The 25,363-nt window shown below is 48.1% G+C and overlaps 2 protein-coding genes across 3 annotated transcripts in view; both read left to right on the forward strand.

The window, feature by feature from the left end:
* Window positions 1-2,174: 2,174 nt before the first annotated feature.
* LIN28A (lin-28 homolog A) lies at window positions 2,175-14,338 on the forward strand. The gene is made up of 4 exons (XM_027058210.2): window positions 2,175-2,307; window positions 2,399-2,583; window positions 11,971-12,155; window positions 12,837-14,338. Exons 1-4 carry the CDS (start codon window positions 2,175-2,177, stop codon window positions 13,054-13,056), a joined length of 723 nt encoding a protein of 240 aa, XP_026914011.1. The 3' UTR covers window positions 13,057-14,338.
* A 3,102-nt stretch (window positions 14,339-17,440) lies between these two features.
* DHDDS (dehydrodolichyl diphosphate synthase subunit) overlaps window positions 17,441-25,363 on the forward strand; it is a 33,784-nt gene continuing 25,861 nt past the window's right edge. For both annotated transcript variants that reach the window (XM_015075131.3, XM_027059980.2), the window contains exons 1-4: window positions 17,441-17,599; window positions 18,082-18,199; window positions 19,886-20,002; window positions 23,052-23,194. In XM_015075131.3, the coding sequence (XP_014930617.2) occupies window positions 18,137-18,199; window positions 19,886-20,002; window positions 23,052-23,194 (323 nt within the window). In that variant the 5' untranslated portion in view covers window positions 17,441-17,599; window positions 18,082-18,136. The remainder of the gene's footprint in view (window positions 17,600-18,081; window positions 18,200-19,885; window positions 20,003-23,051; window positions 23,195-25,363) is intronic.

The raw sequence follows: 25,363 nt of genomic DNA on the forward strand, positions 1-25,363 counted from the left end.
CTGATGTACTTGGAAGAACTCTTGGAAGAACGAAATTAAGGTTCTCAACTGGGAGTGGGACATTACTAATGATATTTGTTTAATGATATGTATTTTTTAGGCTGAGTAGTGAAGGGCCACATTTGTCCTCTTTATCACCCAAAGTCCTACCCCCTATCCCGTACACTCAAGTTTTCGTCTTTTGGAGAGCACTCTCCATGTAGGAAAGAGAGGAAAAAAAATCTCTCCACAACCCCTTGCTCTCCCCTCTTTCCCTTCCCTACCCCCACTCATTCTCTTTCTCTCTTAAATATACACGTGGGCGGGCGGGCGCGCGCGCGCACGCACACACAGACACACACACGCTCAGGGTGAGAAGCGCGAGAGGTTCTACACACTTGGTGGAGAAGACTGAATTCAGAGCAAGCGGATGCCCCCGAAAGCAGGCTCTGTCTCTTTAAATGGGTTGTAGCAGTGGGGGAGGGGAACTGGCCGGAGCTGGCATTGTCCAGTTTGAACTGAGCACCGGAAGTGAAGGGGCAGGGCCAGGGCCGTGCACTGAGCCCCCGGCCATTGTCCATCTCCGACCAGGGCACTAGCCACCCCCCCTGACCAACCCTCTTTATCTCCCAGAAGGAGAGCTACCTCTTCAAGTAAGGAGATCGTCTACTCCAGTTCCCCCACCAACCCCACCATGGGGAGGGAAGCGCACTTTAGGATGGGACTCTGAAAGAAGGAAGGTCTGGCTACCCAAGAGTGTCCGGAGGACTAGAAGAAATGCCTCCACCCACCTACCCACTTCGTCCCTCTCCCAGCAACGGATAGGGATGGGATTGGGATAGGAACAGGATGAGGGCAGCTGGAGGAGAGAGGAACACACTTCAAGCCTCTTAGGTTTCCTTCTGCTCTCCCAGGAAGCACCACGTGGAGTCAATTTTAGACACAGATTTGGAAGGAAAAAAGGAAGGATTTTTTACACAGAATCAATTAGGAGCACTTTGAGAGATCTAAAAAACACTCGGAAACTCAGGGAGGGAGAGACATTCAGTCAGAGACAGCGTCTTGAGAGGCAGCGCCTTGGTCAGGACTGGAGATCAGCCGGGCTGGGTCTCCAGCCACCCCCCCCCCCCCCCCACTTCCCCATCCCAGGCTTCCTAGTGTCCTGAACTCCAGGTCTATCTAAGCACACGGGGGTGGGGGGTGAGAGCGGGTCAGCTCCAAGCAGCCGGGTCAGCTCAGAGGCCTGAAGGGGAAGGGAGGGGGAGGGGCGCTCAAGAGCTGGGGGAGGGGGAGGGCTCATCCATTTCTCCCTTGACAGGTGGTTTGAGTCTCTGATTGGCCAGCGCTGCCAGGCTCACACCTCCCTCCCCCAACTCTCTGGAATGTATAATTATCTGCGCGGGGGGCGGGGGTGGTGTGTGAGTGTGTGTGGGAGCAGTCACATGGTTTTAAAACTACCCCCCCCACAAGCCCCCCACCTGTATGCTGCTTTGGGAACCCCCACTAAGTCCTTAAAGTACAGGATCCCAAATTCCAGGGTCCTCAAGACTTCTAGGGCTGACGTCCCTCATCTCCAGATGTGTGTGTGGGGAGGGGGTGTCAAACCTCAAGGTTCTGAGAAGGGACACCCCAGAGGTGTCAGAGACCACAGCGATGGGGGAGGGCCGGAGCTGGAGCCAGAAGGAAAGGGAGGGGAAAGAAGAGGGAGGGGAGGGGAGGGGAGGGGAGGGGGCTGCCCGCGGGGGGTTGGGTCATTGTCTTTTAGAATTTGGGAGCCTTTGAAAAGCCGTGGGCCCTCCCACCGCTATTGTGCTGGGGAAGATGTAGCAGCCTCTTCTCCGAGCCACCCCTTTGCCTCCGGACTTCTCTGGGGCCAGCAGCCACCCGACCAGGGGCCCGGGGCCGCGGGCTCAGCCGACTACCATGGGCTCTGTGTCAAACCAGCAGTTCGCAGGTTCGAGCTCGGGACTTACTGGGGACACCTTAGGCTTCAGGGGCGCCCAGGATCCACATAAAAGGGAGGTTGGGAAATGTCCCCCAGCCTGGCCGAAGGACCCTAAGTCTGTGCGGCCTCCTGCTTCAGGGGCCATTTCTGGAGCAAGGAACCCTGGTGTCCCAGCGGTGTGCACGCCGAGGCTACGGGGGCGGGCGGACAGAAGAGGAGGGGCCTGTCCGGTCAGCTATCCCCGGGCAACATGTTGTGGGAAGAGGAGCAAAACTTTTGGGGCAACACTGGCTTCAGTGGAAGCTTGGGGAGCGCGGGAGGCGGCCAGGACAGGTCTTTGCTCGCCAGCTTCTTGGTAGCTACAGCCACCTGGGTGCACACCCGTGGGCTGGACACTTGGGTCTCCCTGCTGGGTCTCGAGAGGGCCCTCCCGATTCCGTGGCCCCCCCAGTTGAGCGCCCTCCCAACCTCCAGGTGGCTGCGCCAAGGCGCCGGAGGAGGCGCCGGAGGACGCCGCCCGGGCGGCCGAGGAGCCGCAGCTGCTGCACGGTGCCGGCATCTGTAAGTGGTTCAACGTGCGCATGGGGTTCGGCTTCCTGTCCATGACCGCCCGCGCCGGGGTCGCGCTTGACCCCCCAGTGGATGTCTTTGTGCACCAGGTGAGACCGATTCTGGCAACTTTGCCGGGGGAAGGGGATGTTGGCGCGCATATTCAAGGTTGGGGCGGACGGACTCGGCTGTTGGATTGAGGGAAACCGTGGGATCTCATTGTGCGCTGGCACCCCAGTTCTGAGTGCCCATTAATTCCAACGGGATGGGGGGCGGGCAGAGCCGATTATCAGCACGCCCACCCCCTTCCCGGAACCCCTCTGGCTTACCACGTGTCTGTTACCTCTTTCCCCTGGGAAGGGGGCAGGGGGCAGGGAGGTGACCCCATGTGGCAGAAACTAAGGTTGTATTGTGCTTGCCGGTGGGGGGAGGGCCAGCAGGCCGGCCAGGGAAGCACATGCCGGTTCTGAGCAGGGCCCTGAGCGCCCAGCGTCTTTCACTAACATGTGAATGGAGCTCCCTGGCGGGAGAGAGGCAGGCAAACCACTCTAGGATCAAACAGGGGTAAAGCTGAAAAGTCAGCTAGGTTCCAGCACCCAGGTGGTCACCCAAAACTAAAGCCCTGAGGCCTGAGTGAGTTTGGCAGATCCTTGAAGAATCTGTTTGGGGGCCTGAAACCTCTTCAGAGTACCCGCCTCTGGCACACAGTTCACCTACTGGGCTTTTGCCGTCCACTTCTTCCAGGAAGGAAAACCTAAGGAGCCCAGGCCTTAGACTCCTGGTCCAGGCTGGGAGGGAGTTAGGTCACAACCCCAAGTTCTCAGTTAAAGCAAGGCAGCCCAGTGGGGGTGAAATTCAGTGTCGCAGGGCAGGGGGTGGAGGGAGGCTAGCCTCTGGACCTATTCTCTGCTTGGCATTTATGGCCCCAGACAGCCATTGATTGCTGTCCTAACATTCCGGCCTCGAACAAGGAGCCAGAGACTTCAGGTTTCCCTCCTCCCTGGCTGCCTCTTCCTCTCACCCTCTCCTAAATATCTTAAAAGTGTCCCAGAGGTCCTGGGACACCAGCCACCCATAACAACCACATAAAGGAAGTTGCTGCTGGTGTCCCTTCCACCTTTGGAGGTTTCATGTTGGACCTGGGAAGGAGAAATTGATCTCAGGTCCAGTAGGTTGACACCCAGGCCGGGCAGGGAGGGGTTACTTCGGGGAGGTTGGCTTTAGGAGCTGAGGGGGATGGGAAAGGAGGATGTGGGGATTAAGGGTTGGAGCCTGAGGGATGGTATTCTGGAGGGGGAGGGGTGAAGAAGGGAGATCCTGGGTGGACTGGTCCGAGGCAGCAGGGAAGTCTCCCGAGCATGGCCTTCAATGAGGACACAGAGTGGGGGGAAACAAGGGAGATATGGGATGCAGGGAGGCACTTAATGTTGGGTACCTTGGAGTCACTGGACTACTCGAACATCTGCTGGGAGGGTATACAGCAGGATGCTTAGCCACCTCCTTGCTGTGTCCTCGACCTCCCCCCCAGTCTTAACGCCCCCCCCCCCATCAGACAACTAGTTCTGGCTAGTGGCTTTGCCCCCCTCCCTGTCTCATTTACATATGTGAATGATAACCCTCAGGAAGTAATTGTGGGAGAATGCAGGGAATTGGCCTCTTTAGATCTATTAAATCACTTTATTACAGGAACCAGCTTTGAATGGCCCTCCTCAGCGGGGTAGCCAGCTCTCCCACTCTTCCATTTATCTGATCACAAAGAGATTAAAATCTCTTGGTCTGGAGACGACTGGACAGCTTCCCCAACTTTGGGAGGCTTGGAGTAAAAGAGACCCCAAATTTTGTTGCCTCCCTTCCAAAGGCTGCTGAATAGGATCTGGGAGGAATGTAGCCCCTCATCATCTGGGTTTCCTTGGTGATATCCAAATCCCAAGGAAGGTGTTCCCGAACAAATGAATCTGTGCCTCAGTCCACTTAACCTTAGGATCAAAAGCAAGTGGAAAATATTGGGTGGCATAGAGGAAAGCAGGGACCTTCAGGTTTGGGGGAGGGGAGCCTGCGCCATGCTCCTTCAGATGGGTTAGCTGGGAGATAACCTGGACTTGGGGATCTTGGAATGTCCAAGGACATTCCACAGTGGAATAAGTTATCAAGAGGGAGTGGGGCTGGGATAAGGACTTGAGAATTTAGTCCCCTAACACCCTCCACGAAACAGTTCTAGAAGGACAATGACTGGAAGTTCCCTGAGCCTATGGAGCAAGCGGCCGGAGCTTGGGGTGATCTCAAAACTCTATGGTAGCGGTTAGACTGGTGATTACAATCCCTGCACTTGAGGAATGTGAAATATCTCTTGGGGGCTCTACTGGAGAAGAATTCAGTAGATGAAGGATGATCCCTAAAAATTTTTCTAGGGAAGGAAAATGTTCCTAGTGTGTGCATGGGGGGTAAGGCACTCTCTTCAGCAAGAAAACCTCCCCTCCTTTGGCTGCTGGTGGTGGGTACCTAGGAGCCTGATGTGGTGAGAAGGATAATTGTCCTAAGATAAACATCTGCCAGGAGGGAGGATCGGGAAGCCCCTTTCTAAGAAAAGAGGAAGAAGGGGGGAAAGCAATTTAACATTTTCCTTTCCAAGGCTGGGCTTATTTGGTTCCCGACACACTCTTCTTTCTCAAATGCATTATGCACCCCCAGCAGTGGATAAGTAGGAAAGAAAACTTGCCCTTCGCCTTAAAGGGGAAAAAAAGAAAAAGGTGAAGAGATTTCTCTAAACAATCCTTTTATTCAGACACAGATTTTCAGATCTAGAACTCTCTGCTTGTCCCCAGGGTTAGGTGAGTTTATGAATCCTAATATTGGCAGATGGCCAGCCCTTAAACCAAGGTTTCTCAACCTCAACACTGTTGACATATTCTGAGAAGGATAACTCTTTGTTCAGAGCATCCCTCGGTTGTGACAACCCAAAATGTCTCCAGACATTGCCAAATGCCCCCTGGGAGGCAAAACCCCCTCAATTGAGAAACGCAGTTCTACAGGGAACGGAGGTGCAAGAAAGCACTAAACTATTTTCCTAAGATTCACTAAGAATTTTGAAATCTTAATAGCCATTTTAAGAGTTTTGGTTTAACTCATGTTTCCTGTGGCTCAACTCCCAAACCCCCAAGACTTGTAGAAATTTGAAAACAAGAAAATTCCTCCCTGCTTCTACAGCTGCTCAGAATCCAAATATGTTTAAAATGGCTTTCCAGCTAAAATACTGTATTGGAAGGCCTGGAGGCAAAAGAAGATCCCAAATCTGACCGAGGGACCGAGTTTGGGTCAGGAGAAAAAATTTCAATAGAGAAACTGTGGAAACAGCTGAAGCCACGTGGCTTGCTTTTTCTGAAAAGGATGAGTGGGAGAGAGCGACCTCAGGCAGGATCTGGATTAGGAATTTCTGGATGGGGTGGGGAGGGGAGAATGTAGAGGGAGCTTTCTTCCCACCTGGTTTATAACCTTGTTGGTGCCTCTGATTACTCACCTCATATCTAGTCAGTGATGTGCTGGTCTTATCTCCTCCTCTGACCTATAAGCTCTTTGAAGAAAGGGACTAGCTGTCTAGTTTCCTAGTATGGACTTGGTGGGCAGAAGGAACTAATATGAAGAAGTAAGGAGTTCCTAAATTGGGAGGACAAGTTTAGGGTCCTGGTCAGTAGAGGTCTTCCTCCAGAGAGAAAGACTGGACATAATAAGGGAGGGAATGTTACTGTTCTTTCTCTGAACTGATGTCTAGAATAGGGCTGGGCTCTTCATGCAGCATGAACTGGAGTGAATGTCAAAAGTGTTGAGACCCAGATAGGACTCTCTAATTTTTGCTTATGGACGTGAAGCCACAGGTTTGGTGGTGATTTGTTAGTTTTTCATTTTCACCTTAATAGGAAAGAAATCAGACTAAAGTAAGTGAATCGTTTTGATTTTCAGAAAGTTGGTAGAGTTTGAGCATTATGGAATCTTCTTGGGTCCTTGTCTTTCTGACAAGACATGCTTTCTTGACCGTGGCCCAAGTAAAGGCTGTGCCACCATCCTGAGCAAGTTTTCAATAGAAGAAACTTGGAACCTTTTTAGCTGGTGACACTGCCTTGCCCCGGAAGTGGTTTTTTAGTGACTTTCCCCAGGGCAGGGTTGTTTCTTGAACATTCCTAACCAAACTATCACCAGGTCCTCACCCTACTAGAATTCCCTGTTATATTTGGGGGAAACTGCTCTAGGCAAAACCACCACCCCTCCCTTCTTCCTGCAAGCTGGAGTAACAATTACTATCTATATTAAGTCTGGGGTCAGGAGGTATGGGAGAGGAAGAGAGAATTTTCAGGAACAGTATGAAATTTGTACAGATTCATTTTAAATTATCTCAGCTTGGAGTTAAATTAATTCAGACAGGAAATCAAAGTCCAAGAAGAGTTAGTGGCTTTTGTAAATGGCAGAGAACATAAGAACAATTGGGTTTCTGGCTTTAAAACTCCAGGACGCTTTCTTCTGCACCCTTTGAGTGGGTGGGGACCTGGTGAGAAGTCAGCGCCCTATCCTTGAAAGTTCAGTGCCCTTAACTGCTTCCTGAGGACCGAGGATGCCTGCCCTAAGAAGCTGGGGAGATAAATCTCTGGTTCACAGTTCAAAACCAAGCAACTCCCTCTCCAGTCTCCCTCTGGCTGCCTTTATGCTGACAGCTGATGAGCAGCACCATCTGGTGGAGAACTCCAGGCAGTAACTGGTAGTTCTGGTTGTGTCTGAGCAGAGGTGACTGGTGGGGGTTGTCTCTGCTGGCAGCCTTTGGTTCCAGACAGATCTCTTTCCTCAACCCTCCCTGACATATCATCAAATAAACTGCTTCTGGTAGAACCGGTTGGTTTCCTAGCCCCTACCAAACCCTACCTTCAGGAATGAAGCCCAGGTAGGACTATGGGGACAATTCGGGACTGAGTCATTTCTTCCATCTGCTTCCTTTACTTCTATGTGGCTATCAGAAAGTTTTAATATCTACATCTAACATGTTTATTTACAAATATGACTTGCATTATACTGCATGGCACTGGCTGTAGGGTCAGGCTGATGGCAATCAGTGCACTGAATTTGGAGAACGCTTTACTTCTCTGCTTCCATGACTTCAGCTGTAATATGGGGTCATAATGAGGCCTATCTGACAGACTTGATATGAAGGTTCAATGCATTACAACATGTGATGTGCTTAGAGCTCTCCTTAGCCTATAGTAAGCTTAGATGAATATCAGCAGTTTGGGGCGGTGGACAACTTGGTTTATTCCACAAATATTTGTGTATGGCTAGGCACTTGGAACTGAGTGGATAGACACTCACTCGACAGTCTGGAGCTGGAATGGGCCTGAGTGATGCAGAAAAACCGGGAATGCAACCTTTGATCGCTGGGACCAAAGCAAGTTTCCCCCAAATTCTGCCTGCCACTTCTGTAGAAAGGAGTGATGTGACTAAAACCGGGCAATGTTGGGGCTGGTTATCATGAAGTCTGATCCCCTGCTTTTGCAAATGATTAAAGAACCAGCATGTGTCTGACTTCCACAGAGCAAGTTGTGGGAAACTCGGGTTCCTGTGTGCTTTTCACAACACCATGTTCCCTAAGCTCCTTCGTATCAACTGCTGCTGAAGCCAGCGGTCGATGCTGGATGGAGTATCTGATACGGGAAAGGGTGGTGGAGGCCGTGGTGAGGTATTAAGGAAGCAGAAGGTCGAAGTATTTAACTGGCCTAAGTCCTTCCCTGCCATCCAAAAAAAGAAAGGTCTCCTTGCAACTGTTTTCTGTCTGATTAAATGCCATCCTCCCCTGCGGAGTGGGCTCCTTGTGGGCTGCCTGCCCTCCTGCCTTGAACAAATTGGGTGAGGAAGATAGGAAGGAAACCTGCTTCCCCCACCAACCTTGAAAATAATTTACCTGAATAAATGGCCCTCATTCGGGTTCCCGCATAGAGGATTTGACCGAAGGTAACATAGAGGGGTTCCTGTGTCCTTCTATCCCTGGAAGCCTGGGATGGCAGGGCAGGGAGAAGTGAGGATGCCTGCTGGCGGTGACTTTGGCCGACCCAGCAGGCTTGACTGGAAGAAAGGTGTCTCTATCCATTTCTCTCAGTGACCATAACCCCATTATGGAGAGGAAGGAACTGATGAATGTGGGGTAGGGGGGAGTCGGGGGAGCCGGGGAAGCTACAGCCTCTGGAACTCCAGGAATCTGACCACCAGAACCAACCAGTGTCAACTCTTTGTTTCCTGGGGCTGGGCTCTATTGGGGGAGCTCAAGCTTTGCCCCTCCCCCCCCCCCAGGCCTTTTCTTTTTTGGAGGGGATGGGGAGAGGGGCGGGGCTCTGCTTTGTGTGTGGTTGGGGGTGGGGTGGGGGTGGTAGCAAGAATTTCAGGCTCCTTTCTGATTCTGGCCCTGTGAGGCCAGCTCAGTGGGGCTGCACGGCGATTACCTATCTGATAAGAGAGGAATTCAAACTATGTGTTGTAGAAAGGGGCAGGGTGGGGGGGGCAGGGAGCCACCCCTGCAGACCACCAGTCTAAATCTCTGCGGTAAGGTCCCTGCAGGGTTACATTTTTAAATTTGACAGTCTTAAATAAACCTCAAATCCTCCAGTGATGGAGTGGGTGACCTGAGAGGACCAGTCAGTTTCGTATTGCCCCCACTGGTATTCTCTTGTTCTCACAGTGAGCCTAGGAGGTGTAGATGGGTATAAAAACCCATCTGAGTTTCCACAGTTAGCACTAAAAACCCGAGTTAAAATTTTGAGCCTCTTGACACTCCGTTCTCACTGTTACCCTGCCCTGATCCAGTCTGAAGAGGTTGATGATAATTGCCACTCACTGAGGATTTATGTGTGATAGGCTATGTGTTAACTACTCTTCATGCATAAAACCTCATAGGGCCACCATAAAATTAATACTTGCTCCATTTTATAGGTTAGCACAGAAAGGAGGAAACAGGTCTCAGACTCCAAACCCTTGTTCTTAATCACTTATCTGCTGAATCACAGCTGGAACTAGGAGTGTCCCGGCCTCCGAGTCCACTAGGCAAATGGGAGGACCTGGGATTGTACCTCCTGACAACTGGTTTATCTCAGCTGAATAAGAGACCAGCCATATCTGCCTTCAAATCAAGGTCGATTCTGTGCAACAGGAAAGGGGAAAGGGCCCTTCACCTTTCTGCCGTGTTTTTAGTTCCTGCCTTAATGCTCTGCCCCTTGCCTCACATCAGCATTGGGGGAGGGGAGAGGTCATCACGTCCCCTGGCTGTTCCTGGGGGAATAAAAAGGAAGGGAAAGGATATTCCTATGGTGGAACTGGTGGAAAAAGCTACAGATAATACATGAAATATTTGCTGAGCACATTCCCGATGTTTCCATGCCCACATAATCTTCATTAGAGGCCTAGATGGGTAACTTACTGTTACCCCAATTCTCTGAAGGATCTGAGGTCCAGACCTGCATGATTGACTAAGGTCATGCAGCCAAAAATTGGTACAACCAGCATTTCGTGAACTCTACGGTGTGTCTGGCACTCAGCCCTTTGCTCTTTTATCCAATTACCTCCATGGGATCTTTGTCTTAAGCAATGCCATCTAAATTAAAACAACAATGTCCACGATTGAGAAAGTGGGGATCCAGGCTGGCTAAAGAGCATGTCTCACCTAAGTCCCAGTTTGAAATATTCCTCCTACCAACCACCACCTGCGTAATATAAGAGTGCTACTTATTCATGTTCCCTCACGTCAAGACTAGGTGCACAGTGATCCCTTTTGCTTCTCTGATCCCTATTTTCTACGACTACACCTTGTTGACATTTGACACACTCTTTGGATATTTTACTCTAATGGAGTAAGCTATAATGAAGTCTGTTCTGGGGAGAGGCTTTCACTTCCACTAATGTGTTGCTGTTGATGCATTAAGTGGCAAGGTAGAATGGACTGTGAGCTTTGAATCAGGACCCTGGGTTCTTCTGACCCGTTTATTGCCTCTCCACTAGCTATGTGATAACTCCCTATTTTGGGGAAGGCTGCCAGGCTCTCTGCAAGTGTCGATATTTTTAAATTTTAATATAAACATGTAGTCTATTAATGGGGTTGTTCCAAACATGCTAGATCTTTTTTCCTTCATCAGTATGACCTGGTTGTCTTTCCAAGTCAGACAATTCAGATTTACCTCTTGGTTCATTAATTCATCCAAAAATGTATTAGGCATTATATTCTGTGATTCTTTTTTTCTTACTGATTTATAGTAGCTTTTTATAGTTTTATCAGTCTATCTGTCTTGACTTGTACAGGTTGTTCCATACTTTAACATTTTGATACTTAATTTCTCTGGAATGTAGTTTGCATACAAGTGCTATAAAAGTGTAGAATTCTGGCTTGATAGCTAAAACAGATAGGTAATTTTCTTGACGGTATTGAACTGTTGCCCTTCCCTGTTGATTTCTCTATATATACTTGAACTTCCTAGTGGGCTTTCCCTTATAAACTTACTGATTCATCAGGTTTGGTCATACTGTCTTTTCCCTTTAACTTGCCAGTAACATCGTGTCTAAATCATAGGTTACAGGTATCAAGCACCATTATCACTAAATATTTCAGTGTGTGTTTTTAAAACTCAGGTCATTGTCTTTCACAATCTCAGTGCAAAGATCAAAGTCTGGGGGGGGGCACCTGGGTGGCTCAGTCGGTTGAGCGTCCGGCTTCGGCTCACGTCATGATCTCACGGTTCGTGCATTCCAGCCCCACGCTGGCTCTGTGCTGACAGCTCAGAGCCTGGAGACTGCTTTGGATTCTGTGTTTCCCTCTCTCTCTGCCGCTCCCTGCTCACACGCGCTCTCTCTCTCTCTCTCTCTCTCTCTCTCTCTCTCTCAAAACAAAAACAAAAACAAAAATTAAAAAAGAGAGAGAGAGAGAGGGCGTGAGCAGGGGAGGAACAGAGAGAAGGAGACACAGAATACGAAGCAGGCTCCAGGCTCTGCGCTGTCAGCACAGACCCCGACGCGGGGCTCGAATCCACGATCTGCGAGATCATGACCTGAGCCAAAGTCAGCCGCTCAGCCTTCTGAGCCACCTATCTTTTTTTTTTTTTTTTTTTTTTTAACTCTACACCCAGCATGGGGCTTGAACTCACAACTCTGAGATAAGAGTTTCATCCTCTGCTGACCCAGCCAGCCAGGCGCCACTATTTGTTGATTTCTCATAAATGTTACGTTTAAGAATTTTCCATCTGTTCTACTTTTGTCTAAATGACAAGAGCTACAAAAAAGTTATGGCATCTGTTTATGTAATGATTATTCTTTGTTAATGTAACATGGATCACTTGTTCTTAATTGTGGTAGCTCTTTGAGTGGATAATTTCTTACTGATAACATGGAAATAGTATCACACTTGTACCTTAAAGAACGCGTGTATGCAGTTTTTTGGTGGAAGAATGGAGACTAACATTAAAATCTACCATGTTTCCCTTCCCCAGAGCAAGCTGCACATGGAGGGCTTCCGGAGCCTCAAGGAGGGTGAGGCCGTGGAGTTCACCTTTAAGAAGTCTGCTAAGGGCCTGGAATCTATCCGGGTCACGGGCCCCGGTGGGGTGTTCTGTATTGGGAGTGAGAGGCGGCCCAAAGGGAAGAACATGCAGAAGCGCAGATCAAAGGGAGACAGGTATGGACGAGAAGGTGGCTGGACTAGGGAGAGTTCTCCCAATCTAGCCCCTTTCTTGGACCAGGATGCCAAAGACACAATGAAGCCTGCAGTCCCTGGCAACGTGTGGGTGTTTGGCGTTTCTGCCTTAGGGTATGGGAGATGAGGAAAGGGCTGTAGGTGAGAAGGGCACTTAATTATTTCAGAAGCAAAGAAGATCACAGATGGGAAAGTCTAAGTGATGGGGGCAAGATGGTGGATGTACCTGTTGCTTCTTCACTAGGTCTCTAGTGGCTAGTTTCTTTTGTCTTTGCTCTGTGCTGGAGCAGGTCATATAGTTGCCTGACTCCTTTAATTTTCTCTCTTTTTAGTGAATGACCGGTACAGTTTCTTAAGCGTATGGTAGTGTCTTCCCTATCTCGTGAATTGCGGTTCCCAGTTGGGGTCCATGACTTCCCGTCCTTGATTATTTCAGAATTTTCAAGTGGACATAAATCTGAAGATCCCATCTAGACAATGACAGATTTGGGAAGAATTTAGAGGTATCTAGTCCTAGTCCTAAGTCTTCCTTTTGTAAGTGAGGAAATTGGTTTCCAGGGAGGAGAGTGAGTATAGTAACTGATCAGAGCCCAGGTGTCCTCACTCAGAGGAAGGCTTCTGCTCTCGCTCCTTTCTCAACTTTACCATCCTGCTTTGTACTAGGTGCTACAACTGTGGAGGTCTAGACCACCATGCCAAGGAATGCAAGCTGCCACCCCAGCCTAAGAAGTGCCACTTCTGCCAGAGCATCAGCCACATGGTGGCCTCGTGTCCACTGAAAGCCCAGCAGGCCCCCAGCTCACAGGGAAAGCCAGCCTACTTTCGGGAGGAAGAAGAAGAAGAGATCCATAGCCCTGCCCTGCTCCCAGAGGCCCAGAATTGAGCTACAGTGGGTGGGGGCTATGCTTTTGTGATCAGGAAGTTTTGAGGAGCAGGCATCAATCGGCAGAGTGGAGAAAGTGGGGACAGGGTGGGTAGGGGGCAGCTGGCGCTGCCATGTGTCTCAGGCCGGGGTCCACAGCATCACCCCCTCTTCCTTCTTGGCAGGGTAGGGGGAAGGGGTGAGGCAAATGAACTCCAACCATGCTCTATCCAAATGCTTGTGAGCGTGTTCTGGGGAAAATCTCTCCCCGTGTGCTTTAGCTGAGTCTCCGCCCCCCAGATCTCCAGCTTCTGAAAGTGGTCTGGATAGGGAAGTTGTTTTCCTTTCAAAGAAGGATACGTAGTAATAATTTTTCCCATGCCAGAATGTAAAGATCAAGCATGAGACCAGATTGATGGGCCCAACCCACGGAGCACTACTTTCTGTGGGAGGGAATCTCTCAAGGGTAAGGCAGGGTTTTTTCCACAACTTGTCCCCTACCCCACTCTTGGGATAAGATGCTGAGAACTCTCCCGAGCAATGGGTTGTGACCGCAGGCAAAGGGACTGTTGGGGGAACAGCTGCAGACCTGCTGTTCCTAAGCTTACTCCCACCCCATTCTGGGCCGATAGCATTTTATTTATTTGCTCCCTTGGATGACCGCACCTTGGGCCCCACTTTCTCCAGGATGCCAACTGCACTAGCTGTGTGCGAATGACGTATCTTGTGCATTTTAACTTTTTTTTTTTCGTAATATAAATGTTCTGGTTTTGTACTTTTGTGTATTTTAATCTTAAGGCCCTCGTTCCTGCACTGTGTTCTCAGGTACATGAGCGATCTCAGGGATAAGTCGGCAGCAGCTTCAGGTCTGCATGGCAGGAATACTGTTTTTTATATCATCAGGGAGAACAACTATTTGGAGTGCATAGCCTATTGAACTACCTCATTTTTGCCAAATAGAACTGGCTTTTCTGCCATAGTGTCCTCTTAAAAACCCCTCCGCCTTCAATGTTCCATGGGAGACTAGGTTTTGGCTCAGTTGCCCCCATGACTTGATCTCTTTCTACCGGAAGACTGGAAATTGGTCCGAACAGGAAAAGGTGGTACAGGAAGGTTTGAAGAGGCTGCACCGAGCCAAAAGGTGCAGAGCCAAAGCCAAAGTTAGGAGAGGGCTGTCTATAAGTATAGTAAAGGATTTCTGTTCCAGACTTCTAATCCCAGGGCACGGGACTCACTTTACATACCAGATCCATCCTTCACTGGATTGGGCTAGGCCTACCATGCACAACAGGGTGTGTGTGTGTGTGTGTGTGTGTGTGTGTGAGAGAGAGAGAGAGAGAGTTAAAAAAAAAAATTGGTAAGAATAGCTTTAAGAACAATACCTCTGTACCCATCTTGAGCTGCCCAGGGATGGGTGTATGAAGGAAGCAAAGGCTAAATTTCTCAACTTTTGTAAATTCTGGGCTTTTCTTATTGGCTTCCAGAGAGACCATAAGCCATGGCGTTGTGGTGCCCAGAGCCAGTGTCCTGCCCTGCTGTAGCAGTGATTAATGTCGTGGTAGCTAAAGGAGAAAAGGTTTCGTTTACATGCTGTGAGATCACCACAAACCTACCTCACTGTGTTGAAACGGGGCAAATGCAATAGAACGCATTGGGTGATGTGTGTCTGATCCTGGGTTCTTGTCTCCAATCGCTGCTCCCCCCCCCCCCCCCCCCCGCTAGTTATATTGTATTTGTCTGGGTTTTGTAGGACTTCACGAATAGCTGATTGGGTGATTGCTAGGTGGTCTGGTTTGTGTAAATATAAAGTGTTGGTCTTCTCCATGTTCTTTTGGGGTTTTATTGTTTACAAACTTCTTTTTGTATTGAGAAAAATAGCCAAAGCATCTTTGACAAAAGGTTCTGCACCAGGAAGAGAATCTGGAACATAGCTTGGTGACCCCTCTTAAAGTGTGGTGGTCTTGAACCATCCTTTCTTTTGTGTTTCCTTCCCCTATTTCCTATTTTGGACCAGATCTTCTATTCTAAAAACTTGACTCCTACCCTATCCCCCTCCCCAAAACAGCCCCCCTCCCACATGTACCTTTAAACCCTGAAAAAGCTATAAACACTCCATCCCTTGTTCCTAATATCTTGTGTCAAGACCATTCCTTGATGTGATTCCTACCAATACACTTGTATTTGAATGGATCAACCCTACTTTAATCTCTAATCTTAGGGTAGAGAGAAGCAAAAGCAACGAGGGGGGCCTTCCATGTAGAAATAGGGTCTGGAGACCAAGAAAGGGAAGATGAATGTATAATCCAAGTCACTCAGGAATTTTTATGCAGGTGCAAGAAACTTATGTCAAAGTGGCCACAAGATTGTTTAATAGGAGACGAACGAATGTAACTCCATGTTTACTGCTAGAAACCAAAGCTTTGTGTGAAATCTTGAACTTATGGGGGTGGGTTGGGGTAGGAAAGCTTGTACCTATCTGTTCTTTCCCTGATCCCTTCCCCTCATTTCTTGAACTGCAGGAAACTGAGCCCCCTTGGGCTTTAGTGACTCCATCTCTGGGGGGTGTTTATGTGGTTGATTTTGCTGTGCCGGGTACTTCCTTTCCCCACCTGCTATTGTTTTGTAATACACATGCTGACCCTTTTCCCTTCTCTTTTTACCCTGGGAAAATCCAATGAATAAATAAAAAGTTATTGGTACTGAAACTGTCCTCTTGTTGGATATTTAGGGTGTTTTTCTTCCATAATTCCCACCTTCTTGGATTGGGACTCAGAAGTCACAGAAGAACCATTAAGTTTCCTGTTCAGCCATTTTGTTAGAAATGAATCCTGAAAATTCAGTCCTCTTAGCACCTCATTACAGTGGATTTTTGTTTCTAGTTAAGGCCTCTTGTCCTTTTCCTTGGAAGCTGCCACATTCAAGAGGGGATTAGGAGCTTGGCATGCATAAGAATGGGGTTGCCTGTGCCACTGGCTGGGATGAAAGGATGGGGCCATGGCTTGGGGCATGAGACCCTAATACTTTCTCCCCTGCTCCTCAAAGCCTTTTACAAATCTTAATTAATTAACCCCCTGTAGCACCCCAGGGAGGGGAATATGTGGAACTAGGGAAATTGAGGCCAGAGGAAGTAACACTGATTAGCTATACAAAAACGTTAACATTTTATTGGAGTGCAAGTGTGCTAGCCTTCTAATGAACATTGTATTTTAAAACATCTAGTTCCCCCACCCCCAAGGGAAGGATTTAAGAAGAAAAAAACTTGCTTGGAGGCATGCCATTTATTACACAAAGTGCACAGAAACAGCAGAACAAGGCCAAGAAATTACATACCCACTCCAGAGATTTCACGCCCAAAAGTCAAAGCTGACCATGGAAGCTGCTAAAAGTAGCAAACTATTACAGGGCTTCAGTAAATGGTCTTCTGCAAAACTGAAGTAATCAGCTAGGCTGAAACTTAGCTCCCAGGATGCAAAGCAGGAAGGATGGAAAAGCTTAAGACTATTCATGGGTGGGTTACTCATCTCTAGGGCTTTCTTTGATCATGTGTGTTAAAAGTAACCCTTTCATCAGACACATGATGAACTGGGAGTTACCAGTGCAGCAACTCTTCCTTACCTTGTTCCTCGGATGAGATTACAAAGTGAGAAACTACAAGGTTCTTTGGAAATTGTAAAGTTGGGGTTTTTTTTCCCCTGCTTTTCTAATTTTCAGAAAATTGAACTCAGTTCCTTTTGTGAGTGCTCAAATTCCTGCAACAGTTTTCCTTAAAGGTTTGGTACAGAGCTTAATGCCTATGATTTTTCTATCAAGCTTAATCGATGGCCTCTCAGTTATTTTATTAGTCATTCTTAGAGCAGAGCTTTCTGGCCTCAACCCCATTTTGAGTTCCTCTGGGAAGGTCCTGAGAATCTGAAAATCTTAAAATATGAGTGCACAAATCAGCACAAAATGGATTGATAGTAAGTGGGTCTGTGAGACTGACTAGAGCTAGGAATTTACCAAATGATTAAAATCCACTAAACAAAACTGCAAACAGTAAATACAGGATTTGAAAGACTTGGGCCAGGTCTCTAGGCCTTCCAGCGTGCAGGACACCGCCCAAACTCATTTCTCAGCAGTCCTAAACTGCCACCAGCGGCTGTAACGCCCTTGCGCTTCGGCATGGGGATCCCCGAATTCTCGCTCTTTAGGGGCGCCCGCCCGAGGCCTCCCGATCTGCGGAGAGATACAGACCTCTCCGCTCCCCGAGGCGATCTCGGCCCCGCCTTTCCCGGCCGGGTCCCCAAGCACGTGGCCCGGAACCCGCCCGCCCCACTCGGTCACGTGAGCGCAGCTCTTCCCTGCCCCGCCTCCGGGAGTGCGACTTTTGGCCGGAACTTTAGCACCGCCCCTCCTCCAAGCCCGCAGGCGCAGGGCCCGACGCCGCCCATTGGGTGGCGGGAGGGGGCGTGTTCCAGCGCCCGGCGATGACATATTCTTCCAGCGCCACGTCGTGAGGAAGTGCCGAGCCACTGGAGCAGCCGGAAGGTTCCGGGTGGAGTGGAGCAGGTGCTGGGTTTAAGCGGTGAGCGAGAGAGGAGAGAGGTGACTGGGCGGGATGGGGGGCGGCTGTGGGAGAAACAAAGGGGCTAGTGGAGGAGATGAATGAGGGAATGATAATGGGGAGACCTCTGAGGTTGGAGGTGTTGGGTGCAACCCCTGAAGGGGTTGGTGTGTTGGAACGCAGAATGAGAAACGGTCTCTGGGAGGATGGAGAAGAAGCGGGGAAGGATCAGGATGCACGCACTGTGGTGTGGCAGGAAGGCGACTTGGATGTCCAAGAAAAGTCGGTGCAGTTTCCAAGGAAAAGAGGATAGCAGCAACGTCCACCAAGCCAGAACTAGAGAAAGGCCTCTACCCCAAAGGTCTCATTCGCTATAAACTCTGGGTGGTGAAGAGTTATAGGCTTAGACCAGTGTCTTTGGATCCTAATGCTGGCTACTCTGCACAGTCATCTGAAGCTGTTTGCAAGCTTTGGTGATTTGTTCTCTTTCTTGTTTATCCAAGGTTACCGGGCTGGTGTCTTCTTGTTCTGGGCTCATCCTCTGCCAGGGCAGGAGCTATGTCATGGATCAAGGAAGGAGAGTTGTCACTTTGGGAGCGGTTCTGTGCCAACATCATAAAGGTGAGTACCAGTTGGCCTGCTGGTTAGTTGGGTAATCTTGTGTCAAAACCTGTTATTAACATGGAGTAGTAATCCATGATGTTAAGTGGAATTTAGCAATGGAACCGAAGAGTCTGAATTGCAAGGTAACTTCCAGGTCTGTGTTTCTGGCAGGTAATTGTCCTAATTTTCATGCTTTCAAGAACCCCGGGACCTCCCAATATCATAGACTGTTAGGTCTTCCTTACAGTTCGAAGTTTGTTACTTGGAACTTTGATCTATTTTTCCTTGTACTGTTCTCTGGATTTAGATAGAATAATCTTTCCTTGATGTGGCAGTAGAGAATGATGGTTAAGAGTTTGGGCTCTAGAGACAGACAAACAGACCAAAAGTCCCAGTGTATCATGTATTAATCCTGTGACTTTATATAGTTGTTTTTGGATGAGAGGAAACATAACACCAAAAATAGTACTCTGTCTAGCAGTTCTTAATTACTGCTATTACTGGGGCTGTTTTCAGCCATTTGAGGACTATGATCATTCCAGTTTCTACACCCCCTTACTTCCCCAAATCTTGCCTCTGCTTCTTCTCTAGGAATCGCAGCAATTTATATTTTGTCCATATAACAGGTTTGAGATTTAAGCCAGCCAGCCTGATTTTTGTCTTTCAACCACAGACTGTCAAGCACTGGGTAGCAGTGAATTTAGGAGTCAGCAAAGCCTTATACTAACCTCCCCCCACTCCCCTCCCCCCCACATACACACTCACACACATATGCCAAATGATCTCAAGCAGGCAAGCAAGTAGAAAGTATCTTTTTGGGGAACTACTGCAGTCATGTGTTGGGAAGAACAAACTACATGATTTGACTGGAAATTCTTATTTTTTTTATTTTTTATTCTACAACTTGAGGACAAAAGTCAAAACTGTTAGAGAGGTGCAAAGGAAGCAGTCAGTGAAGAGGCCCTAAGGCCAGTGAAATTAGGCTAAGGAGTGAATTTTTGCTGTGATAGACAACTAAAGGCTGCTATACGCCAGATGAGAAGTTTTGTTGGCCCCCAAAATGTCTTTTTTGTTTGCTTTGAAATGGCTCCTGACATTTACATTTTGATACAAGTCCTGATGCTTGGCTTCTCTTATGTAATTGGAAGATCAGTGACGTCGGGCCCCCATTCCTGTGTGGCAGCGATTGGATCGAGTGGATTCCTCTTTTCTGTGGAGGATACCCTTGCACTGGACCACAGCCATCAATATCGTTCCTGTGCCTGCCAGGTGGAGACACGAAACCAAAGTGGTGGTCAGCAGCATGTGGTTAAAAATGAGTTCTAAAAGCATACAGACCTCAATGTGAATTCCCACTTTGCCTTTTCTTAGCTGTGTGACTTGTGGAAGTCACTTGACCTCTCTGAGACTTTTTTTTCCCACCTGTGAAATGAAGACACTGCTATTTACTTTATAGGTTTATATGAAGAAAAAAAAAAAAAAACTTAGATGAAGTATAAAAAGCCTAGCATAGTACTTGGCGTATAGTAAGTGCTCCATATAAATAAATACATACATAAGTAAAAGTGCTTAATACCCATTTATTGAGCCAAAGCACAGAATACCCAGTTCCCTTCCTCAGGGGGCTTTTATCATAGAACTCAAGCCTATCAGCTTGGGGTTTCGTGGCTCTCTATGCCGATCATTTGTCTTCTCACTTCCCAGGCAGGCCCAGTGCCCAAACACGTTGCCTTTATAATGGATGGAAACCGTCGCTACGCCAAGAAGTGCCAAGTAGAGCGGCAGGAAGGCCACTCACAGGGCTTCAACAAGCTGGCTGAGGTGAGTGTGGGTGGCAGGGAATGGTCTGTGGAGAACTGGACTGTAGCTAGAAAATCAGGTGCTGAGTTTGCTGTGGTTTGAGAGTATTTTTTTTATAGCTCTTTATCACTTGCTTGCTTGTTATGGGTCTCATATCAACATTAACAGAAATCAAATTGCAGAGTGAATCATCACAAAATATTAGAAACAAGAACAAAATTGACTTCCCTTACACCTTAGTGTATCAATAGCTTATAGTTTTCTGGGCCTCATCCCAGTCCTTGTAATATGTTCTAACATGACTTAACATTTATAAAAATGACATCTGTGGGGCGCCTGGGTGGCGCAGTCGGTTAGGCGTCCGACTTCAGCCAGGTCACGATCTCGCGGTCCGTGAGTTCGAGCCCCGCGTCAGGCTCTGGGCTGATGGCTCAGAGCCTGGAGCCTGTTTCTGATTCTGTGTCTCCCTCTCTCTCTGCCCCTCCCCCGTTCATGCTCTGTCTCTCTCTGTCCCAAAAATAAATAAACGTTGCAAAAAAAAATTAAAAAAAAAAATGACATCTGTATCTTCAGTAACCTTGTTTTACACGAGATTTTGGCAAGTCCTTTTCTAGGTGTATATACATAGGTTTTCTACCTATATGTTTTAATGCCTGTGGAATATTTTATCATAAGGATCTGACATAACTTGTTTAGCTGCTCCACTATTACCAGACATTATAACAGTTCATTTTTTTTAATATATTTTTTTTTAAGCTTACTTGTTTTGACAGAGAGAGGAGAGAGAGAGAATCCCAAACAGGCTCCACGCTGTCAGCACAGAGCCCGATGTGGGGCTCGAACTCACGAACTGTGAGATCATGACTTGAGCTAAAACCAAGAGTCAGATGCTTAACTGACAGAGCCACCCAGGCGTCCCTTGAACAGTTCAGTTTTAGAATAAATTTTTTGAAGTGACATTTCTGGAACAAAGGTAGGGTGACTATACCTTTCCTGATTTGCCTGAGGCCTTTTAGTGCTTACACTGGGAAAAGTGCCAGACAGCCCGAGTCATCACTCTAAGCAAAGGTCATGGGCATTTTACAGTTATGTTTGTTTTTTGTTTTTGAGCAAGCACAGCAGGAGAAGGGTAGAGAGAGAGGGAGAGAGGATCCTAAGTGGGCTCTGTGCTGACAGCAGCAAGCCCGATGTGGAGCTTGAACTCATGAACCGTGAGATCATGACCTGGACGGAAGTCGGTCGCTCAACCGACTGAGCCACGCACGTGCCCCGTTTTACAGTTTTAATACCTGTTGTAAATTGGAAAACGTTAAATTTAACAAGAAGAATGGAATATTGTCTGTTGTTGTGAAGCTGACTTTAAGAAGAATGGAAATATGGTCTGGACAGACCTCAGCTTCCCAGCACAAGAACATGGCCTGATGCCAGAGCATTGATATTTTTGCCTTGAGTGAGTGGCTGTGGGGCTCCCTAACACGCTGAGGTGGTCTTCTGGTTTGTTGACCCCAGCTTCTCTTTTGTGACTAAGTAAGAGGCAGATTTGCCTAGCGCCGAGGAGCTTACGGTCTGGAGTCGCTCAGAACTTATTGTAACCCTTGCTCTGCCGCTTCTGGGCGCTGCGGCCTGCAGCAGGTTACACAGCTTCCCTTTGCCTCAGTTTCTTCGTCAGTAAAATGAGAACAGCAATAATCTCTACCTCCAGAGATGATGCGAGGAATAAACAAAATGGCACAGTGAAAAGCACGTAGCACAGGACTTAGCACAAAGGAAGCGCTCAAAAAGTTGAAGTTGTGATTATTAACAGCTATATTGACTCCAGTCAGTGGTAGGTTCTGATCCAGATGTGCCAGCCGAAGGGTGGCTTCCCTGTAAGGTGTGTAGAGCCTGAGCCTGTTCCGGTGTGAAGCTCTCACAGGTAATTTTCCCAAGGTGGCAACGATTTTTCATGTATGTGTGTTAAGGGATTAGAAAGGCAGCTCTTCTGCTTTGTTTCTTCAAGTTCAGTTCTGATTGAATGTCTGTGTCCCCTGTGGAGACAGGCTCCCTGTCTCAACACTGCCGTTCTCAGCTCTAGTCCGCTCTCTGCCCTTAGTGGCTCTGAATTAGAGCAGCCCCAGGGGCCCGGCTTTACATAGGAGGTTCACTTCTCTTTTCACTGAAGTATAATTTCATGCGGTGAAATGCACAGAATGGGGGGGTGGGGGTGTGGTTGACAGTTGCATTTACCTGTCTAATCTGTACCCCTGTCAAGACAGAACATTTCCACCTCTCCAGAAAGTTCCCTTGTGCCCCTCCCTTCCCAGTCAAACCCTGTCCCACTTCCTTTTCCCCTCTTCAGGCAACCACTGTTCTGATTTCTGTCACTAGAGTTGAGGTCTTGCTGTTCTAGAACTTCACAGAACGGACTCGTATAGTAGAGCTGTGGCCTTCTGACACATTTCATCTACTGTCTGAGCCTCAGGTTTTCTCATCTATAAAGTAAGCATGAAAACAGTAATGACATTCTCAAGGGGCTGTTGGGAGAATCGAATGAAATAATGAATGCAAAAACCCTTTGCAGACTTCACTGCTACACGGCTGTGCACTTGATGCCTGTATTCTTAGAACTCATCAGCCTCTCAGTCTAACGGAATAATGAAGTTGTGCTGAGAATAATAAAACCTTGTGTTTTATATTGGTCTTCAGCCACCTTGCAAGGGATGGACTGTGCTCCTGTTTTACAGATAAGGAGACTGAGGCCCACAGAGGTTAAATGATTTGCCTACGGTCACAAAGCAAGCGCATGGTGGAGTCTGAGACTAGAACCTAGAACTCTCTCAGTGAAGAGTTCTTTCCAGTAAACCAACAATACCAGCATAGCACTCCTCACTAAGTTCACATTTTTCATATTCTCAAGTGGTGGCTTTCTACTTACTTGGTTTGCTATTCTGACAGAAACACTGGTGTTGTCCTAGCTTTACCTGGTTTGGGGAGGAGAAGAGTCTGCCTCTCACCTCCAACACTGAGTCGGGGCGGAGGCATCTCTTATTTCCCTTCCTTGTATCCTAGCTCCTTGCCTTCTCCCTCTCAGACTCTGCGCTGGTGTTTGAACCTGGGCATCCTAGAGGTGACGGTCTACGCGTTCAGCATTGAGAACTTCAAACGCTCCAAGAGTGAGGTAGACGGGTTAATGGATCTGGCCCGGCAGAAGTTCAGCCGCTTGATGGAAGAACAGTAAGACGCCATGGGATGGGGGAGTGTGTTCCTACACCACCTCCAGCCCCACACTGACCCTCAACGCTCTTACCTGAGGCTTATTTAGGGACCTCTAAACCCTTTTAATGTTGGTCAGGTCTCTCTGTCTCTCTCTCTTTTTTTTTATGTTCATTTATTTTATTTTGAGAGAGAAAGAGTGTGTAGAGGAGAGGCAGAGAGAGAGAGAGGGAGAGAGAATCTCAAACATCTTCATGCTGTCAATGCAGAGCCTGATGTGGGGCTCGATCTCACAAACTACAAGATCAAGACCTAAGCTGAAACAAAGAGTCAGACGCTTAACTGACTGAGCCACCCAGGCACCCCAGTCAGGTCTCTTTGACGGCAAGCTAGTTTTTCTCCACCACCACCACCACCCCCTTTTTTAAAGGGGGCATTTAATTATCTGAGGATGTAGAGGTATTTCACAGAATGCAAGGATGAGTATAGCCAGCCTCAGGCAAAACTGAAACCAGGAATTGAAATCCATTAGATAGCGCCTCTTCCTTCTCTCTGCATTCCACCTTTCTCTGCTTCAAGACAGCAGCCCAGAATGAACTAAAGCCCTTAATTAATAGCCCACTTGCATCAGATTTCTACCCCATGACCGATAAACCGTGATCAGGGAGTAGCATGAGAGAAACATTGAAAAAGTCCTTTTCTGCCACGTAGTCATCCCTGAAAAGTTACTATATTGCTCTGCATGTTCTCTTGGAAGGGACAGATGATGTCTAAGAGGCCTTTATGGGGAAGAGTCAGTACGATTCTTAGCTGTCATGAAGTTTAAGCTTACGTAGGGAGCAATGCCAGACAGGGGCAGAGAAGAAGTTTGATGGAGATTATCTGCTTGAAAGCGTGGAAGCCTTTCCAGCCAGGACTGTCCCAGAGTCTTCATAACAGCCCTTTTCTGCCCAGCTCCTCCCATACCGAGACCAGGGAGAGAATAGAGAGAATAGAGAGCCTAGAAGACCAGTGGAGCTGGGCCTAGAACAGTTTTGTCATCTCTGTCCCTGTCTGGGTCTGGTAGTGGGAGGGTGGCCAGGCTTCTCTGTCCATATTGGATAATGAGACTCAGCCAGAGACATTGCTTCCTGGTCCCCAGCAGAGTCCGTGTGGCTCAGAGTTCCTACCCAAGGGGCTGGAGGTGGTTCAGATTCTTCTGTTATTCACACTAATTTCACCTTTAAAAAAATTTTTTTTAAGTTTATTCATTTTTGAGGGGGGAGAGAACAGAGCGCGAGCAGGGGAGGGGCAGAGAGAGAGGGAGACACAGAATCCAAAGCAGACTCCAGGCTCTGAGCTGTCAGTACAGAGCCTGGTGTAGGGCTCGATCTCATGGATCGTGAGATCATGACCTGAGCCGAAGTTGGACACGTAGCCTACTGAGCCACACGGAATTAGGTGTCCCTAATTTCACCTTTTTAAAGTGCTTATACTACGTGCCAGGTCCGGAGCCTAACATGTATTCTCATTTCATATTCACATTATCCTATGAGACAAATATTATCATCCCAACTGTAGCGAGGAGGAAAGTAAAACCCAGAGAAGCTCAGGTTTGCCTGCTGGGTCACACAGCTATTGGATAGGCGGAGCCAAGACAGACAAGATCTTTCCAGCTCCAGAGCTGAGCTGTGGTCTACTACGCTGACGTCCGAAACACAGGAAGTAATCTTACAGTTCCTGAAAGATCAAAATACACGGAGGTAGAGGAGTTACTGAGATTGCTGTCTTCATTCAGCAGTAGAGGAAACAGTCTTAGGTTCTAAAGTCCTGGACAGAACAAGAAGAAATTTTAACAGTGGCTTTCCAACAATGTGCCCCAGAACCTCAGAGTTCTGAGCAGTGGGTATACAAAGAAGCCAGAGGGAATAGGGCACAGGGTGCCGGTTGGCATTTTACTTGTCGTATATATTGGGCTTCTGAGTAATACTTATTATGAAGAAAGAGCTCTTAGCGAAAAGAAGGTTGGGAAAACCACTGACCTAATTCAGTTTCATCAGTTGGGAAACAACCCTAGAATGAACAGAAGTGAAAGACTTGCCCATGGTCACACAGCAAGCTCATGGCAGAACTGGGTTGGGAACCCAGATCTCCTGGCTCCTTGCCAGGGCTTTTGCCTCTCCTTCCCTATAGATGTCACTCAAGTCACCT

The sequence above is a fragment of the Acinonyx jubatus genome, chromosome C1, assembly GCF_027475565.1.
Source record: "Acinonyx jubatus isolate Ajub_Pintada_27869175 chromosome C1, VMU_Ajub_asm_v1.0, whole genome shotgun sequence".
Lineage (NCBI taxonomy): Eukaryota > Metazoa > Chordata > Mammalia > Carnivora > Felidae > Acinonyx > Acinonyx jubatus.